Below are 21,064 nucleotides of genomic sequence, written 5' to 3' on the forward strand. Positions count from 1 at the left end.
GTGCAGCCAGTGAATGCTTAACCCATTTTCCTATTAAAATTTTATGTATAATGAATTCCGTTTTTGGACAAGTTTCCTCCCTCCTCTGAGCCTTCAGTACTCTCAGTTCACATTGTTGTCCTGTGTAAGTGGTAGTTATCTGTTTATGTGTCTCTCTTACCCAGTGGGCTGTGAGTCCTCAAGTCCAGGGATGGCATTTTATTCCCTTTCATCTGTGCATTCCTCTTCTATGACAACACCTAGCACATGCTTGGCACTTAATAAATCCTGGATAAATTTGTTTTATGGTGCTTTGTTCTCGCTCAGCTTTGTGTATTGTTCAAAGATCAAAAATGTTGTTTGGGGCTCTAATGTAATGTCTGGGGCTCTGTTTGTTTTGTTTGGGGTTTAGTTTGTCATGTATACGGTTGTAGTTGGAGTATGTGGTTGCATCCTTTCCTAACATGGATTTCCTTATCTTCTTTAATATGCTATCCTATTTGAATAGCTTCTGGATTAGCATGAGGATTATATATTTTCACCAATTAGTAAAGGTATTAGTAGAAGAGCCCTTTGGGACTGCTTGATCTTTGCACTTATACCCTTAGCTTCTAGAGAATCCCATTCCAGGAGTCTGGTATTTTTGTATCTGCTTCATCCAGATGTCTCTAAAGTCTGTTGTCATCATATTACTAGCATATGAATGTCAGCTCTGTACCCAGGTTAGGAAGATGGTTAAGGCACAGAGTCTCTGGGAGGAGGGATAATATCACACTGCCATAGACATTCACCAAGGCTGCCCCAGGACCACTGAGGAGGAGCCCCTCACACAGACCTGTAGGGGGAGTGAAAGCCGGGGATCAGGGATGCTCCACAGGGGGGAGTGGTGTTTGAGGAAAGACCTAAGAAGTACATGAAGATTAGCAGGCAAAAGTGGGACAGGGCTTTTCTGTCAGAGAAGAAACAAGAACAAAGGTAAGGGGTTGAAAAGCAGTGTGCTCTACGTGTGGGGGTGGGTAAGACTGCAGGGAGGCAGGGAATGTGGAGTAATGATGCCGGGTACCCAGCCGGAGTCAGGCTTGGCTCAGCGGCCATGCTCTGAGATGTCCAGACTCTATCCTGTCACCTGGAGGAAGCAGCTCATATGTCAACTCTGCCTACTTGTGTTTTGGCCAAGATTCCTATAGTATAGTGGTTAAGGGTGTGGATTTTGGTGTCAGATGGCTTGGCTTTGAGTCCTGGCTCTGCCCCCTTAGTTGCTTTATGACAGAAACTGGTCTCAGTTTCCTCATCACTGATACAAACATAGAAATGACAGCCTTCATCATTCAAATTATTACAGAGATTAAATGAGTTCATATTTGATGATGCCTAGGATGGCAGCTGGCACTTTGTGTCCTTTGTTTGTTCAACGAAAATGTATTGCTGTGGTTCAGTAGATAATCACAGTTGGGTAAGTCTCTGCTACACCTTGCAGAATGCAAACTTTCTTTTGAAAATCAGTTTATTTTTGAAATTAAATTTATTGGCTAGGTGTTCTGCCTTTGTGTTCCATTTATTTATTTATTTATGGTGCTTTTGAAAACACAAAGTGGCTTTTTTTGGCTTATCCTTTCTCCCTTCTCAACTGAAGGGTTTTCTTAGAAATAGTGAGCTTTTGGCTTCAGGATGCAGGGGATATTAGAAGTGAAGAAGGAGACTGGACGTCTCTGGGGATGGTGTTAAGTCTTTCTATCTGCTACACAGGGAGGATTGAAAGGAAGAGTCCAGGAGATGCTTGCTTCTTGAGGTTCTTGATCCAGTAATGTAATCTGGGCTAACACAGGACAGGCTTTTACTTTCTGGTACTTAGATTCTGGAAATAATGATCCTAGGCCTTCACTGTTCCATAGCATATTATCACATGCAAAGAGTTTGAAATGAATTTGTTTACTGTTATTGCTAGTTATCTACGCTGTATAAACTTTACATGGCTTTCAGAGCTCCTAGTTAGTTGGAAAATATTCCAGAAATGCCAGCTTCCAGGACCCTGAAGTTGCCCAATCTTTTCTGTTTGAAGATTCTGAAATCCTTCTACTACCCATATTTGGCAGCTCCTTCATTTAAAATTTCCCTGAAATTGCATTTTATTACTAGCTGATTGCATAGACTACAATATCGATGTTGATGTCACTTAAAACCATTTGTTTTTATTTTTGTTTTGGAAGAGTGGTTTTTAAAAACTATGTCAATTAGGATTATTTTGGCAAGGAAATTGTTTAAAGATACCCCTTTTTTATGAACAAAATATTGGAAAGCCTAGTGAATTATATTTTTTGTTATAAAAATGGAAACATTTGATGTGATCCAATATGAAGCTAAACAGGAAAGGCCATTAGTCACTTTTAAAAATTATTTCTTACAAAAAAAATTGCTCTTGAATTCTTCATTTCTCTGGTTTCTGTGTTGTCTTTCCCTTTAGGATGGATCTGTTCTGTAATTAGTGAAGGTACATGTCTGTCTTTAGGCAACAACATAATCTCTATGGCCATATGTGCAAGAGCAGTATAATTACAGTGCAGTAATAATTGGACCATGTGACTGTTTTTGTTTTAATTATTTGAAATCATCTTATCTCTCCATTCCTTAAAGCACACCCTCACCCCCTTTGGGCATACTATGTACCAGCTTAATGTGGCATCTCAATTCCCAGACCAGGGATTGAACTCAGGCCACAGCCATGAAAGCACGGAGTTCTAACTACTAGACCTCCAGGGAACTCCTTCGTAAAAAGCATGTTAATGGATAAATCCTTGGGTACCATGTTGATGTCATTTGTATGGAATTAAATACATGCACATTTACACAAACTTAGTAAAAAAAATTCTGCTTTTTATAATGTTCTGATAGATTTTTTTTCTCATATCTCAAGCATCAATTTAGACTTGATGAAATCAAAAATTATTTTGAAAAATGATTCTTTACATTTTGCTTGATTTATGGAACACAGATTTGTTTATAGATGTCTCTGGCTGAGGAGGTATCACTCTGGGTTGACAAAATAGGTTGTTAGAAATTTTGGGATGTACTTCATAATGAATTAGGCATTTCCATACCTTTATGCACATTTTGTTTAAATAATTTGGTAGGAAATTTAGTGATGGGTACCCATTTTCACTAAATATAAGCTCTTGGCAGACTGTATGTAGAAACTGGCATTTGTCTGTATTCAGGTTTTAACTTTTGTCTCCCTATTTTTTCAGTTGTTTTTATTTCAGTTGCTGCGAGGGCTGTCTTACATCCACCAGCGTTATATTTTGCACAGAGACCTGAAACCACAGAACCTTCTGATCAGTGACACGGGGGAGTTAAAGCTGGCAGATTTCGGTAGGAAAGCAGTTAATTACCAGTCTATTTTGTCACACTGTGAGAATGCCAGGCAGATGGTGGCACTGGATTTGTTTAGGTGCACTTTTTCTATCATTATAGATCCTGGTAAGGTTTTTTTCAGGAGTGAAGGAATTTTTTTTTTTTTAATGATCAACATCATGCTTGGTGGGTTTTTAAAAATTTCATTGTCTGTTAAAGTCTTAAATAATCATAAGCAAAAATCTGATCTCATATATTCCCAAAAGAAAAATCAGTAGAATATATTGAAAGAAATCTACTTTTTCTCCACTTTCTATCATGAAAGCTCATTCAAAAGTAGAAGGATGCTGTAAGGAGTCCCCATTTCCCATTACCCAGCTTCAACAATTATCAATATATTGTCAAACTTGGAGAAACCTGAATTTAAGCCTCTGGACTGTTTCAGAGCATCACAAAATGTATTCAATTGTGTATCTTGTCCCACAGTTTTAATCATTTACAAATCTGGAGTTCCCATTATGGCTCAGTGATAACAAACCTGACTAGTATCCATGAGGACGCAGGTTCTATCCCTGGCCTCGCTCAGTGGGTTAAGGATCCAGCATTGCCATGAGCTGTGGTATAGGTCACAGACACGGCTCGGATCTGGCATTGCTGTGGCTGTGGTGTAGGCTGGCAGCTATAGCCCTGATTTGACCCCTCACCTGGGAACCTCCATATGCTGGAGGTGCGTCCCTAAAAAATCATCATCATCATCATCATCCAGGGGTACTGCTAACCTCTCCTAAAGTGACTATTGTTTCAGAAATTCTCAATAACTTTATAAAAGTAGCACTGATGCTGATTTGAGAGTTGAGGTCCTGCCTTGGCCCCATTCCTTAAAGGAATGTAAGTATGTAAGGTTTTAAGGTAGGCCCCTTCCAGCTTAGAAGCTTTCCTCCAGTGCTGACTTGAGCACCCAAAGAGAAGCAGCACTGTTGTGTTGTCCTTGCTGCCTCCCCTCCCTTCATCAAGTCTGATGTTTCCACCCCCACCCTGGCTCTGTCACACCAGAGAGACTGCCGAGTTGATTCCCAGCACCAGGAATGCTGATGGCAGCGTGATGCGTTGACTTTGCATGGCCTCAATTCTTTTTGAATACATATTCTGATTAGAAATTTGTTCCATTAAGAGTGGAATGGAAATAGTACCCTTGGGACATAAAGGCACCTGAGGTTGAGAAATGGGCTTTTGCTAAACTATGATTATTTTTTTCTCACCCTACCCCCCGATAAATAAAAGAGAGCAGGAAATGTTTATTTCATATTTCAAGGGTAGTAGACTCTTCATTACCTTTGGAATGAATCCTACTCCATTGGGTGTGATATATTCTTTTCTTCAAAAATTGAAATAGAACAAAAATTAGCGTGATTGGTGATATATTACAAAACTATTTGTTCTCATCTTGTTTGGTAAAAATGATGAAACTGTTATGTGTGTGTGAGTTGTTTGTTGTCAAATTTTAGCATCAAACTAGATGGCTAGATATAAAGTTGTCCTGTTACAGGGTAGAAAATAGTGGGAGGGTAGGTGGGTAAAGCAGAAATCTGCAGTTCTTAAAATTTGAGGTTATTGGATTTGCTGTGAACATATTTTGTAGTTCACAAATAATAAGGATTTAATAAGGATTTATGGTGATTTTCTTCTGGTATGTTAATATGCTATATGGTATATGTTAGAACAAATTATTGTACTGAACATCTAATTTTGTTGAATGTAGTTTTCTTGTATATTTTTAAAACACATTTTTATAAAGTCGATTTTGTCTGTATAACCAAGAGATCAATAGAATTGTATATAAGTGCTTATTGGGGATTATTTTTTAATTTTATGACAACGTTTTTATTGTCAGGTAAGTTCCTGTTAAAAGATTCTAAAGGATCTTTAAAATGGATATTTTGTAATATCAGATTCAGAAATAAATTGGAATGTATTTTTAAACCACTTAGAAAGTTATTTAGAAAATTATAAAATTTAGAAACTATGAACAACTCAGAGGTAACAAGTGTTAACATTTATGTTGTACCTTTTCCCATATCTTTCTCCTCCTTTCTTTTCTTGCTTCTTCCACCTATCATATAATCCTGAAAAAAAGAAAAGGAAAGAAAGGAATGGAGGGAGGGAGGAAGAAAGAAAGGAAGAAAGGAAGGAAGAAAGAAAGATTTGTTTTGTAAGCAGTTTTCACAAAATATGTCTTGGACATTTTCTCATGTTATTCAATTTGAAAAAAAATCATTTATAACGCCTTAGATTTTTCCTTTAATGGCCAAAACCTAGTCTTTTTAGTCAGTTCCTTATCAGTGAGCATTTTGATTCTTTCTAATTGTTCCTAATTATTCACAGTCCTGTATTGAGCGTCCTTCTAGAGAAAGCTGTGTGTGCTGCCATTACAGCGCCAAGTGTTTTATAGTGTTTGATTCTTTAGACCAGGCTGCTCTGCAGAAAGGTTGTACCTCAGTGTCACGTACTGAATCTCCTTTCCTGGAACACACACTTGGCACGCATCCTGTGCACAAAGTGTAACAAGCAAGGCTTATTCACCAACTGACAATTTCCCCCAATTAATTGTGCATCATTTTTGTCTTTTAATTTAAGACATGCAATTAACTATGATTTATTGCGCTTGGGCACGTGTTTATGTCTGAGATGAAGGAAACACAGCGGAAACTGTGGAGAAGCTTAGACAGTCAAAATGGGATGGTTCCAGGCAGCAGAACAATTAGAAACACTAGGTCTTAATTCAAAGCTTGATGTGCTTTAGCAGCACTTTCTTTGTCCTACCTTTTTCTCCTATGTGAAAAATATCATAAAATTTTGATTAAAAGAAACAAATGAAATCTGTGTGAGCATAGTTCCTGTATCTTAAACACTACTCTTTTTATTAGAAAAACTATATGAGGGGAGAAAGAAACACTAAAATTTATTCTATGTGCCAGACATTGAGAAATTCTAGTTTCTTTGTCTCTTCACCCTAGTAAGGTTTAACCTATACTTTTGATATGGGAATCAGAGAGGATTAGAAATCTGCCCAGGCTTGATCATATGGGTAGCTGCTTACAAAACTGAAATTCAGATTTTTGATCCATATCCTTCAGCTTCAGGTTGCCTAGAGCTTTTGTACATATATCTATTTTACCTAACAGAGCTGCCTAATCTTTCAGTAAATGATTGGCCATTATATAAATTTATGTCTATATATTAATAAATATAGCAAATTATTGTTACATGTTTTTTACATATGATAAATGTGAGACCCATGCAATGAAAATAGATTGCACTAAAAAAAATGCGCCACATAATTTAAAGAACATTTCATCATTTGACTAGTTCAGTGGTAATGAGTGAGTTCAACCTGAGAACTCTGGAGATTTTACCTGTTGGACAAGTTAATCCAGATGATAATGTATTGGTAGACCCATTCAGATTTAAAAGGAATGCAGTTCTGATTTCCAGGTGGTCAAAATTCTGTACTAATTTTTTTCTTGTAAGTAATGTCGTATTTAAGAACTTATCTGAGACTTATTTTCTAGATGCATTTTAAAAAAATTACTCAGGAGTTCCCATTGTGGTGCAGTGGAAACAAATCCGACTAGTATCCATGAGGATGCCGGTTCAATCCCTGGCCTTACCCTGTGGGTTGGGGATCTGGTGTTGGCTGTGAGCTGTGGTGTGGGTTGCAGATGCAGCTCAGATCTGGCGTGACTGTGGCACAGGCTGGCAGCTGTAGCTCCTATTTGATCCCTAATCTGGGAACTTCCATATGCTGTGGATGCGGCCCTAAAAAGCAAAAAAAAAAAAAAAAAAATCAATATAGTTGATTTACAATGTTGTGTTACTTTCTGCTGTACAGCAGAGTGATTCAGTGATTCATTCAGTTGTTGTTTATCCATTCTATATATGATAGTTTGCATCTGGTAGTTCCAAACTCCTAGTCGTTCCCCTCCTACCCTCTTCCCCTTGACAACCACAAGTCGGTTCTCTGTATCTGTGACTCTGTTTCTGTTTCATAGATGTTCATTTGTGTCATATTTAGACTTCTAGATGCATTTTAAATATGTAAATTACCTATGATTTAGAGTCACTGTGGCTTTCCTAATGTAGAGGTGTGCCTTGCCTGTATATAATAAGATAATAAAATGGTGTAGAGGCCCTCCGACTCATTTCTAAAAAGTGTTCATCCTAACATGATCTTTGAGAAAAAACATTTCAAGTCCCTTATCTTCACCCCGTTGCTTCTCCTTGTGCACCGTGTTACAACCAAACCCCAAACGTGTAGCCACATCAGAGCCTCTTACTTAGCCTTTCGCTTTGCCTGGAGTACTCTTCCTCCTGCTTCTCACATAACTGCCTCTTTTTTCATCACGAAGGTCATAGGCCACATGTTACCCATTTAAAGAGGCCACCTTTCCAAAAATAGAATTTTGCCTTTATCATCATCCAGTTCAGCTTCTTCAATAGTACTTACAGTGCACTGAAGTGATTTGGTTCACTTAGTTTATATATTGATTTTTTTGTTTCTGCTACTTGATGGTAAGTTCCATGAGGGCAGGGACTTGGCCTGTCTTGCTCACTCTTGGCTGGGCGATATCTGTAACATCCGAGGCACTCAGTAAATGTCAGTCTTGTGCAGGAACAATATGCGTAACAAAACTGAGTACTAGTGTAAAGACTGAGACCCACCCGAATTTGCTGATTTCTGCTTGATCTGCTTTAGCAAACCAGCAGTTTACAAATTAATTTTCTCTTCATCACTGCTGTTCTGGCTGGGCACAGTCCAGAATACAGATGGACTTAGATGGCTTCAGATGGCCCTGGAACCTCAGGATTGCTTAGAGGCTCTGATCCATTGACCCTACATACCTGCTTGATATTATATTTGCAGCTTCAGGCTGCAGAAATAAACATGATTGAGCGGCTATAAATATGCACAAAAGATGTGTAAGATTTGAAGTTCCTGCTCTGCAGACCTTAAATGATTGTCTAGTTGTACTATTGTTGAGAGCAAAGTGTATTAAGCCTTGAATTAGGAAAACTAGCTCTGTCTGTAACTAGCTTATGACTTTTAAGAAGTCATTTATCCCCTCTGAGCTTATGCTCCTCAACTGAAAAGTAAGTGCACTGAATAGATACTTTCTAGTGCTGATTTTTTATGTTATATGCTTCTGAAATTAGTTTAACTTACTTTCTGATGACCAGATATTCACTGGTGGATAGCTCTCTGTCCACTGAAACCATAATCAATGCTTTACTCTCTCTTCCTAGGATCTGATTTTTTCTTCTAGCTTCTGAAAATTCAAATAGGTGAGAGCCACACTTTTATGATATACGTTGAGATCACATTAAAAGGAAATTATCATAGTATGACAGATAAATGCATAAGTAAACTCAGCAAGAAATTAATATTCATTTGCAGTATGAAAAATGTAAAGGTATTTTTCCATGTGAATGAGATTAAACCAAAATAGATGAGTCTGTAGAATTGCAGCTTCCTGTAATTCCTGTAACACGATGATGGTGGCATCCACATTTTCCAGCCATTCTTCTGCTATTTTTAGGGGTCATGGCCTTGCTATATGGAACACAGCTGGGTTCACTTTGCCCGTGACAAAAAGAGACAGTGAGAACTCTCTATTATAAGCATTTAAGGTCTTGGCTTAGTTTACTGGCTTTCCAACTGCAGAAACTGAGTTAAACAGCTCTTGGTTTTAATCAAGTAAAATTATACAGGTCTCTTTCCCCCCAGAGGGCTAAAGTATTACCTTCCTCATGTTGGTAGTTTCCTCCTCCAGGCCGTTCCTTGTCATGATTTGAAAAAGGAAATTATTGTAAATCACATTTTAGATTAATTTGCAGAACACATCAGCAATGTGATTCCTCAGAGGCCAGGGTGAGTGCTCAGCTTGTTTTGTATTGTGGCTCTTAGAATTCATGTAGGGAATTGTAGAAATCAGAAAGAAATCAACTGCTTTCAGATGCAGAGTAGAGTCTGTCAGATTGATAAATATAAAGTTTCTGAATAAAAGCCTGTTAGTCTCCGAAGTATAGACTCCTAACTATTTTTTTATCATTAGCATATAAAATTCACCATTGAAGTCACAGTTATAAATTCAAGGTTAGATATAAATTAGCCTATTGTTTTGGCCTGTGGGATTCAATTTTACTGTATTTTAAATTTAGAATGTATTTTCTGTTAGCAAAAGTATCTTTATTATCTAATGTGAGGTGTCACTCTACTTTTAGAATGGTCCTTTGAATAGTTTAACAGGTAAGCAGTTTTAATGCAAAGTTCAGAAAATTGCTTTCATATAACTTTGAAAACTAAACACTATTTTTATAATAATTTGTTCTATAATATGAACCAAAGAAAGGGCTTTTTTCCCATAATTTTTTCTGGATTTCATTAAAATTCCAAGTCAAAATGTGAATATCTTAAAATCTATCCAGTAGACTATTAAGATTCCATGTTAGAAATAATTTGGTTGACATGTGAATTAGACAAATTTATCCCCCAACTCATAGTTTTTAAGATGTGGTAACCCATTTGAAAAGGCACATTGACACTTAAAATTGTCTCCTTTTGGATCATGAAATCATTACTTAGCTTCATTATTTAAATATTGTTTAATATCCTTGCTTATCCCCTCAGAAGTTCTCTTGCATTCAAGAGGGATGATGATGACATTTCATTCTATTGTTTTTTTCTGATTTGCATTATTGTAATGTAACTTTTTCCTGGGCATGTTAACATGCTACCTACATGTGTTTTTTCCTCCTTTTTTTATCTAAAAATTTTTTTATTGAAGTATAGTTGATTTACAATGTTCGTATAAGAGTCTGTAAGTGCATTTGTGTTGCTCAGATGGCATCATTTCATTCTTTTTATTGGTTGAGTTTTATGTATGTATATATGCATGCCACGTCTTCTCTATCCATTCATCTGTCCATGGACATTTAGGTTGTTTCCATGTCTTTTGTCTATTGTAAATAGTGCTGCTGTGAACATAGGGATACATGTATCTTTTTGAATTACAGTTTTGTTTGGGAATATGCCCATGAGTGGGACTACTAGATCATGTGTTACTTCTGTTTTTAGTTTTTTGAGGAAACTCCATACTGTTTTCCATAGTGGCTGTAGTGGAATTCTCTTGTGGTACAGTGGGTTAAGGATCTGGTATTGTCACTGTAGCACCTTGGGTCACTGCTGTGGCTTGGGCTTGATTCCTGGCCCAGGTGGGTTCAACCAAAAAAAAAAAAGAGAGAGACCATAGTGGTTGTACCAATTTACATTCCCACCAACACTCTCCAACCTTTATTGTTTGTAGATTTTTTGATGATAACCATTCTGATCAGTGTGAGATGATACCTCATAGTGCTTTTTGTTTGTTTTTTAATGTTCACTGTTTAGAGTGTTCAATTCAGGGATAATTTCTGACATAGCAGTAGAAAGCTAGGATGGTCATATGACCAGCAAGTCTAATTCCAGAGCTCGCATTCTTTCAAGGTTGTCAGACTCCAGCTCACTCCCAACTCCAGTCCTCTCCTACTGTCGTATCTTCTAGGTGAAGGTCCCATGCCCCTGGCCAGCCTCCCTCACAGCCCAGTCAACCCCCACCTTTCCTCTCCTGCCTTTCCCATGGCTATGGACCTCCGCCCTCTTTACACTCACACACTCACAGCCTTTCATCCCGCATTTGCAAATGAGGCTTTGTGTTTTTTCACAAACCAAAAAACACCCCTGCATTCTGCATGTGGTCCCTAACCAGGGGAATCATCGTAGGAAAGCAGATCCTCATTGTAGTTTTGATTTGCATTTCCATAATAATTAGTGATGGTGAACATCTTTTCATGTGTCTATTGGCCATCTGTACGTCTTCTTTGGAGAAATGTTTATTTAGGTCTTCTGTCCATTTTTTTTGTTTGGGTTCTTTTTTGTTGTTGAGTTGTATGAGCTATTTATTTCAGAAATTAAGCCCTTGTCAGTTGCATCATTTGCAAATATTTTCTCCCAGTCTGTAGGTTGTCTTTTTGTTTTGTTTATGGTTTCCTTTGCTGTGCAAAAGCCTTTGAGTTTGATTTGGTCCCATTTGTTCATTTCCGCTTTTCTTTCTATTGCTTTGGGAGATGGACCTAAGGAAACATTCATAAGGTTTATGTCAGAGAATGCTTTGCCTATGTTTTTTCCTCCTTTTAAATGGACTTTGTTTTTAAGAGCAGTTTTAGATTCATAGTAAAATTGAGCAGAAAGTACAAAGAATTTCCATATATCCCCTCTACCCACACATATATAGCCTCCTCCATTATCAACATGCCCCACCAGAGTGGTACATTTATTACAACTGATGAACCTACATTGACACATCAGTACCACCTAAAGTTCATAGTTTACATTAGGGTTCACTCTTGATGTTGTACATTCTATGGGTTTTGACAAATTATAATGCCACGTAATATATTTGCCATTACAGTAGCCTACAGAAGAGCTTCACTGTCCTAAAAAATCTTCTAAAAACTTACATATTTTTAAATTGTAAATGGAAATAAGAAAGAAATATATGAACTGTAACTAATAAGCATATTCCTCTCTGTCTATGAGAAATCCCTCTTTAGTCACCATAAAGCAGATTGAAGCCATGTGGATAGGGGTTGATTGCTAAGAATGGCAGCTTCAAACTCTATGGAAATGAGTAAATTCAAAAGTGTTAGTTCATTTTTAGCCAAATCCCACATGTGAGGTAACGAGGCATCTTAAAATGCAGAACAGACTGCTTCAAATAGGGCCAATCATCTTATTCTCCACTCTTGGTGGAAACCTTCTGAGCAAAGGGATTTCAATATGCAAAATATTATTATTGTTTTTCTATACAATACGAGGGCAAACTTGTTGGCAGCAAATCGGAGAAGTAATGCAGAATATGAGTTGAAATATACCAGGATAGCCTTCAAAAATCTGTATGTGGAATGACTGGAACCCTACCTAGGTGCTGGCAGTGATGACCATAGTAGAAGAATTATAAATGATGTTAGCAAGAATAGCACTGAAATGAAAACTAGAATCATGTAACACTCATCTGCTATTTAAGTCCACATTGATTACACTTGAACATGAGTTTTTGTAACCTATAGCTAAGTGTAAAAGGTTGCCTAGAGTTAGCAGTTCATTCATGTCTCTTGTTTGTGGATCTCTCTCCATCTTCTGCTCTTTACCTTCCAAGAAACCACATTTTAAAATGTAGCCAAAACCAGACTCAACTGATTCATGCATCAGTATGCCTGATTTATGCTAGAATTGTGGCTGACAGTGAGTCATTGTCTAAAGCACATGTTTCCTAAAATTTTTACTGGAAGCAAGAAAAACTGACTGGATACTATGGGAAATCTGACATTTACAGTAAATTCTGAAAGTTAGGCATGCTTGAAAATTTTACGATTTTGATTTTTTTTCTTATTTTAATACTGTCGATTTAATATCAGTTTGCTTTCCTCTTTGGTTCTCTAAGGTATTTTTATTTTTTAAAGTTGTATTGAAGCATAGTTCATTTACAGTGTCATGATAATTTCTGCTGGACCACAAAGTGATTTAGCCACCCAATTATACACATACATTCTCTTTCAATTTAAGATGTTTTTAAATTGCTTTATGTGTTGGCTTATTGCTTTTAAAATAGTGCATATTCATATTAATATTTAAAATTTTCCTTCTCACCTTGAAGGATTTCTTCCATTGCAATAGATACACATAGGATGCGAGGAGTTTTCTTCTTTTAATGAGAGAAGAATGTACTGGAAAATTAAAAAATAAAAAACAACTAAGAGCTAATGATCTGTACTGCTTAGGAAATTTAGATACACAGCTGAAAAACAATCCTTACTTTATCACATACTATAAAATAACCTTGATGTGTGTGTAATCAAGATTACAGATCTAAAATAATGTAACTTTTGGGCACAAATTCAAGCTTTAAAAATGGAATATCTCTCTATTAAGTATCTGTCAAGTTATTTAGCATTCTAATTTTTAATCTGGAAAGATACTTACATAAAGGGCAGATTGAAGTGTTTATTCCAGTTTGGGAGTCGAGTTCTCAGTTAAAGAAATCTATCGTGTGAAACAAGGACCAACCCATTTTACATGCGGAAAGTGTGCTTTGAACCAACCTGGAAGTCATAGAATGAGCAGCACTGGGTGAAAATGGTCAGTGAGCTGCCTACATTGAGTCCCCCCATCAAGAGAATGGGACAACAGAAGCATAAAGAGAAGTATAAGAAAAGTTGGAATATTTTAGGATAATATGGTTATGATGGCCTCTGTGAAGTTGTCAGTAAGCTCTCCAAGCTACTTAAAGCAAGTTAGGAACATTTAATGGGAACCATTAATATTAATCTTACAAGAACAATATGAAATCGATATGAAATGCAAGCATTTTGCTGAAAGAACTAGAAGCAGAATATGACATTTTTATTTGTGTGTGTATTTTTTTTAAGACTTTGCCTGTGGCATATGGAAGTTCCCAGGCTAGCAGTTGAATCAGAGCTGCAGCTGCCAGCCTACGCCACAGCCACAGCAGTCCAGATCTGAGCTGTGTCTTCAACCTACACCGCATTTCACTGCAGCTCTGGATCCTTAACCCACTGAGCAGGACCAGGGATCCAACCTGCATTCTTGTGGGTACTAGTCCAATTTGTTACTGCTGAGCCACAACAGGAACTCCTATGATGTTATTTTTGAAGTTATCATCTAGCTATTGCTTGAGTCATATCATTAGGAAAGTCTTATTCTTTTTGTTTTTTGGAATAAAGGTAACAACTCTGAGGTGAAAGTTGAAATAAATCTGTTATAATTGTATAAGAGAAAAGGAAAACCTATTATATTTACATTTTCAGAATTTTATTTTTATTTATTTATTTATTTTTTTCCGTTTTGGCTACCCCTGCAGCATATAGAAGTTCCCAGGCCAGGGATTGAATCCCAGCCACATCTGTGACCTACACCACAGCTGTGGTAACTCAGGATCCTTAAACCACTGTGCTGGGCCAGGGATGGAACCAGCAATGCAGAATTTTTTAGATTTTCTCTGGATTTTGAAGAAACCTCAGGTTATCTAGTCCAAACCGCTCATTTTAAAACTATATATTTTGGTCCAGAGATGGAAAATTAAGTTGACATTGTGCCTTTTACTTAGTAAACATCGTGTCACATTATTATTAATATTATTACCAATGTCTCTACAGCCCTAATGTAGTTCCCAAAATGCTGTTGATAACTTCTTTAACACATGCATTGTCTTAGTTCCCAAAACATGTGAGAAGGCAGATGTACTAACCAGATGTCCAGGTCAAAATAGCCTCTGTTCGTCTGATGACTTGTGAGATGGCTCAGTCCTAAACACTGGGACTAGAACATGTTCTTGAGGAAACCACAAAAAACAATATAAAGAACATTTCTCACAGTAAACCTGTAGGAAGCCCCATTGGAAATATAAATTGGAATAAAGCCATGATAATTTATGAACTTGAAGGAACCATCCTCTTTCATTATATTCCTGGGTTAAATTAAAGCCTTGAGAAGCCCTGTGCGCAAATGAAGTCTGTATTGGTGTTCCCCTTAGTGACTTAGCAGTGCTGGGTAGTAGGTGACAAACACTCTTGATGCTGCCCAGTGGGTGGAATCTTCTGTTCAAATCTTACTTCTTCCAAAGGCTGGAAAGAAACAGCACACAGGAGTTCCCATTGTGGCTCAGTGGCTTAAGAACCCAACATAGTGTCCCTCAGGATGCAGGTTTGATCCCTAGCTTCACTCAGTGGGTTAAGGATCTGGCGTTGCTGTGGCTGTGGTGTAGGCCAGCAGCTGCAGCTCCGAATTGGACCCTTAGCTTGGAAACTTCCATATGCCTCAGGTGCAGTCCTAAAATAAAGATAAGAAAGAAAAGAAACAGTACATAGTGGCAGGGCGGGTGGAACTGTAACAGAAGTTCTAAGAAAAACGTTTTTACATCTGCAAGAGAAAACATTTTACATGGAAACAAATATACCCACGTGAAAAAAAAAAAAAAAAAAAGAACAAAATATCCCAGAATGGTTAGGGTGCAGATTCTGGAGCCAGATGCCTGAGTTTGAATCATGCCTCTGCTGTTAACAAATTGTGAGTCACTGAAATTCTCTATGCCTTAAATTTACTTGTTTCAAAATGAGAATGATCATGGTAGACTAGGCACCTCACAAAATTATAAGAAGAGTTAAATAAGTTAATACTTAGAAATCATTTAAAGGCAGTGCCTGGCTTATGCACAATCCATACAAAAGTCCTTTTTTTTTTTTTTTAAATCCTTTAGGGCTTAGGAGTTTCTTTTTTAATTTTTAATTTAATTTTTCATTTTTAATTTGTTTTTCCTCTCTCTCTCTTCTGTCTCTTTCTCTCTCTATAGAGAGAGGGAGAGAACGAGAGAGAGAAATATGTGTGTGTGTGTGTGTATACATAAAATGCATTTTTAAGGGTTGTACTCCTTTTACAGTTCTGACAAAGTATTGGGTATATTCCCCATGTTGTATATACGTCTTTTCAGCCTAAAACTCAATAGTTTGTACCTCTCACTCCTCCATTCTATATTGTCCCTCTACTCTCCCCACTCATAGCCACTAGTTTGTTCTCCATACCTGTGAGTCTATTTCTATTTTGTTATATTCACCAGTCTGTTGTATATGTTAGATTCCACCTGTCACATATCATATAATATTTATCTTTCTCTCTAACTTAATTCACTTAGCATAATGCCCTCCAAGTCCATCCACATTGCTGCAAATGGCAAAATATTCTTCTTTTTTATGGCTGAGAAGTATTCCACATCTTCCTTATCGATTCATCTGCTGATGGACATTTAGATTTGGTTTACAGTTTTTTTTTTTTTAATTTGTTGTTTTTGTGGCTGTAGCCAAAAAATATGGAAGTTCCTGGGTCAGGGATTGAACTTGCACCGTAGAAGTGACCCAAGCCAACTACAGTGACAATGCCAGATCCTTAACTCACCATGCCACAGGGGAACTCTGGAATTAGGGTATGAGTGTTCAGATGTTATTTATTTTTCATGTGTTCTTTTTTTTCTCTAAAATGTATAACATGCTTTCTTGCTTTTGTAAACAAGGATATAAGATGGAATGTTATTTAATAGTTCATTCAACAGATTTTTACTGAGCGCTTACTATCTACCCAGCCCTGTGCTCATGGCTGAGTATGCAGTGTCAATTAAGGTGACACAGTTCTTAAGATCTTTCTCTTGGTGTCTTTGCAGTCACCATTTGGAATATCAGTTATTGTGTTAGACAGAGATGCCCTTGGACTAGGAAGTAATCTAAGGTTGAAACCACTCTCGTATAGCTTATAGATAACGTCTTTTATTTCTAAAGTATAATAACTGGGCAAGGTAAGACTTTAAAAATAATTATTTACAAATTAATGTTAAAAGCTTCCTGTGGTTTTTAGCTCAGATTTAAAGATATCTCTATCGCAGTGCCATTTAGTTTAGCTTCTCTAGTAAGGGACTAAAGATAATTTAATAAAAGGAAATCATTCTTGTGATTAAAAAATATTATGATAGATTTGTAGCCATTCTTTAAGAATAAAATTTTGCTTCATATTGATTTTTTTAAGAGGTGGAACACTGTGTTCTAAATACCAGACTGAAAATCCACTGGCACGATACATTTTCTCTTCATAAGCAACATCTGAGTGCTTCTGTCAACTATTTCATTAGGAAAGAACTGTGAGATGAGGAAATTTTGTGAACCACAAGAAAAATCAGTTCTAATGAAAAATACAATTAAACCTTAGTGTACAGTTTAGTAAAGGAATGAGTAAACCCTTGAAATAGCTAAAACAAAGAGTGCTTCTGTCCAGTGTCAATGTTTATAGTCTCCAAGGAGATAATCTCACTGCAGGAATTAGTTTTACATTATCTGGTAATGCTGAATATAAATGAAAAATGGCATATTGATTTTTTTAAGGGTCTTCAGAGCTTTGCTGCTCGGTAAAGCAGTGAAATTGGTTGAGAAGAAGACTAGGTGGGACCATTATAACTTGTCTTCTAAGGCTTTTCTGGCAGTTTTTTGGAAATTAGGTTTGACATCTAAGTTCACGTGGCCAGTCTTAAAATCTCAAGAAGAAAAATAGACAATGATAAAGGTGCACAAATTAAGGAATACATTTTAATCTTCAAAAACAAATATGTGTAGATTGTCAAAATGAATGATTTAAGATAATGGTAGGTGGTAGATTGCTTAGCAGTACATTCCATCCAGTGCAGTGTAGCATGCAGCTTTCATTACAATAAAATTCCAAGTACCCTACATTTTGTCAGCCTGGGTTATGTCAGCAAACTCACTAAATTTTAAGAGTAGCTTATTGTAACTTCTTTCTGAGTGACATGTCTGTGGCCCACTCTGGATGTGGGCATCTCTGCCACACAGTGTTGAAACAGGCTGATCATCTTGCCTAGTTCAAGATGTAGAAGTCATTGCAGACTCCAGTATCAGAAAGCGTTCTTAGTTTTGAATATTAAATTCCACGTCTGAAAGCATTCTAGTGATTGTCTTGTTGAAACATTTTATCTGAAGCACTCGACATTGGATTGCTCTTAGGAAATAAAACCGATTCAAACTTCTGTTATTTCTAATAATAAAGCAGCACCTTATAGTTTATAAGGTGATTTCTTAACTCTTATTTTATTTATTCTTATAACCCTAAGAAGTAGGCAGTACAGGTCTTATTACCCCATTTTTAATATGTAATATTTTTAATTATAATATTTTAATTGTTATATATTTTTTAATTTAATTTTTTGTTTGTTTTGCATTTTAGGGCCACACCTATGTCATGTGGCAGTTCCCAGACTAGAGGTTTAATCAGAACTGCAGCTACCAGCCTATACCACAGCCACAGCAACACCAGATCCAAGCCTCGTTTGTGACCTGCACCCCACCTCATGGCAATACTGGATCCTTAACCCACTGAGTGAGGCCAGGGATCAAACCTGCATCCTCATGGGTACTAGTCCGGTTCATTGCTGCTGAGCCACAATGGGAACTCCTTAATTGTATTATTTTTAATACTACAAGCACATCGACTTGGGCTTATAATTTTAGCTCAACTCGAGCATCAGAATGACTAATATTTTAACATTGACATTTCTGTTGAGTCTATAGGCTTGAAAGTAATTTTTCTTGAAATCGTCTTATACGCTCACATATCTTTTAAATATCAACATGAAGAGTATTCAGATTGTTCTGATTGTTGTTATGATCAGTGATCTTTTAAATATGAAAATTATAGATAAATCCCTTTTGCTTTCCAGCACTTATCAAGGAGAATAGCTATAAATAAATTCTTTGAAATCGCTCTGAGAAGTAGAGAAATTTTAATGAAAAATTTGAAATTGTCTTTGAATTACTAAGTGAATGCCAAAATAATCACAGCAGTTTGCCCCACCGGCTCTCAAGGTTATCTGTAAATTGAAAACACAAACATTAAAGGCAGTAACTAACATTCTCTTGTTTGCCTATTTGCTCTTTCATTGCCAAAGATAAAATTTCTCGAAGGCGTTAAAAACAAGAACAAAATTCAAAACCTTTTTTTTTTTTCTTAAACATATGTGACACCAAGCAAGGTGCTCATTAGACTTTATTCCGCCACTTCCATTCCTCTGTCCAAGATGCCCCATCCCTACCAAGCTGTCAGTTCACAGACAGTCATCCTCAATGCTGGTAGCAGGTGATGGGGGCATCTGGGGAAGAAAGAATGAGAATGACTGGTCTCCTTCATAACTGTGAATTTTTTTGTTGAGAAACACAAGTGTATAATTGTCTTTCTCATAAAAACATAATGCTTAGTTTATTTAGAGTGTAAGAGACCAGAAAAGACTATAGAAATATTGGAACTGGAACTTTTTTGTCCTTGTTATTATTTCTTGAAGGAGCCAGACAGTTTCTCCGATTAGTTGAATGGCTACTGTCCCCTGTGTACACTTGCCTTTTAAAAACTGAGGAGCCAGTGCCAGCTTTTGATTGCTGTGTCTTTCCTGCTTCTGTGAACCTGAAAAGATATTTTAAAAATTGTGATCCATTGAACATTCTTAATGAAAAGTAATTTTTTAACTACAAAAATGTTTCTTGGTCAAATCAATTTTGGGTGAGCTACAGGTATGTCTTTCCTGCTTCTCCCTGCCCAGTGGAATCACAGCATTTACTAGCTGGGGAATAAAGATGCTTGATCTTTTGCAGTTAAAATAAAATCTGACATTAGCTCTCCTAAATTTAGTTCATTAAGGACAGATTTTTGACTCATGGAACATAAGGTGGGGAAATGTTGCTGTGTAAGTTATCTTTGTGCTATCTAACTGATTACCACACTGAGCTTCTTAACACAGCACGTGTTTATTATCAATGTCTGTGGATTAGCAATGTATTCATGGCCTAGCTAGGTGCCTCTGCTTTAAGGTCTCTTATAGGCTACAATCGTGGTGTCACCTGAAGGTCCCACTGGGAAAGGATCTACCCAAGTTCACATGGTTGTTGACAGAATTCAGTTCCTAGCCATCTGTAGGACTCAGGACCTCAGTTCTAAACTTAAGGACCAGAGGCCACCCTTCTTTTTCTTTATTTTTTTTTCTTTTTAGGGCAACATCTAGGCATATGGAAGCTCCCAGGCTGAGGGTCAAATTGGAGCTGCAGCTGCTGGCCTACACCATAACCACAGCCACAGCAACGCCAGATCCAAGCTGCATCTATGACCTATGCCGCAGCTTGCAGCGATGCCAGATCCTTTAACCCACTGAACAAGGCCAGGGATCAAACCCACTTCCTCATGGATACTCGTCAGGTTCTTAGCTCACTGAGCCACAGTGGGAACTCCCTGCCCTCAGTTTCTGGCTGTGTGGACCTCTCCGGCATGGCTACTTGCTTCACTCAAGCATGCAGACAAAGAAGGCAATGAAGAGAGTCTGTAGCAAGACAGAAGTTATAGTCGTGTGTAAACCTAATATTAGAAATGATGTCCCATTACCTTTGCCATGTTCCTTTATTTTTAGAAACAAGTAACAGGTTCTGCCTGTACTCAAGAAGAGGAGATTCCATAAGAGCATGAACACCAGGAGTCAGGGGCGGGTGGCGGGGGAGTCAGGGAAACCACCTTAGAGTCTGCCAACTACTGCTGATGTGAAAAATACTGTCCAGTGATGTCATAGTTTTCCATAAAGACTGTGATTTTCCATAAAAGGTAACAATGAACCGAGCATGTAAAGACTTATGCTAGAGTGTAAAGATGTATGAAGGGTAATGGTATTGATGATGATGATGATTGATGATAAATGGTAATGAAAAGTAAGCCTTATCGATTGGTGTCTGTGTCAGATACTGACTGGTTCCTCTACTTGTAGTATCTTACTTGATCTTTTCATAAGCCTTTTTTTTCCAGAAACCAAAATAGAAGGCTGAGAAGTTAAGTGATAGTTCTGCAGGTGGTCCTTAAGCAGCTCACTGAGAAAAGAGACAGTTTATACCACCGATGATAATATTTTCCAACAGGTGACTTCTCTATACAGAATGGGAGGCTGGCAAAGGGTGCCCTACTTTTTGCTTGGGGACAGCTTGGGGACAGCCTAAAGAAATCTTTTCAAAGGATGAATAGGATTTTATGAGGTTTCTGAGACAAAGA

General features: G+C 37.3%; 1 protein-coding gene across 3 annotated transcripts in view; it reads left to right on the forward strand.

Moving 5' to 3' along the window:
* CDK14 (cyclin dependent kinase 14) overlaps positions 1–21,064 on the forward strand; it is a 632,242-nt gene that overhangs the window by 320,753 nt on the left and 290,425 nt on the right. For all 3 annotated transcript variants that reach the window (XM_021102362.1, XM_021102363.1, XM_021102364.1), the window contains one exon: positions 3,222–3,345. In XM_021102362.1, the coding sequence (XP_020958021.1) occupies positions 3,222–3,345 (124 nt within the window). The remainder of the gene's footprint in view (positions 1–3,221; positions 3,346–21,064) is intronic.

The sequence above is a fragment of the Sus scrofa genome, chromosome 9, assembly GCF_000003025.6.
Source record: "Sus scrofa isolate TJ Tabasco breed Duroc chromosome 9, Sscrofa11.1, whole genome shotgun sequence".
NCBI lineage: Eukaryota > Metazoa > Chordata > Mammalia > Artiodactyla > Suidae > Sus > Sus scrofa.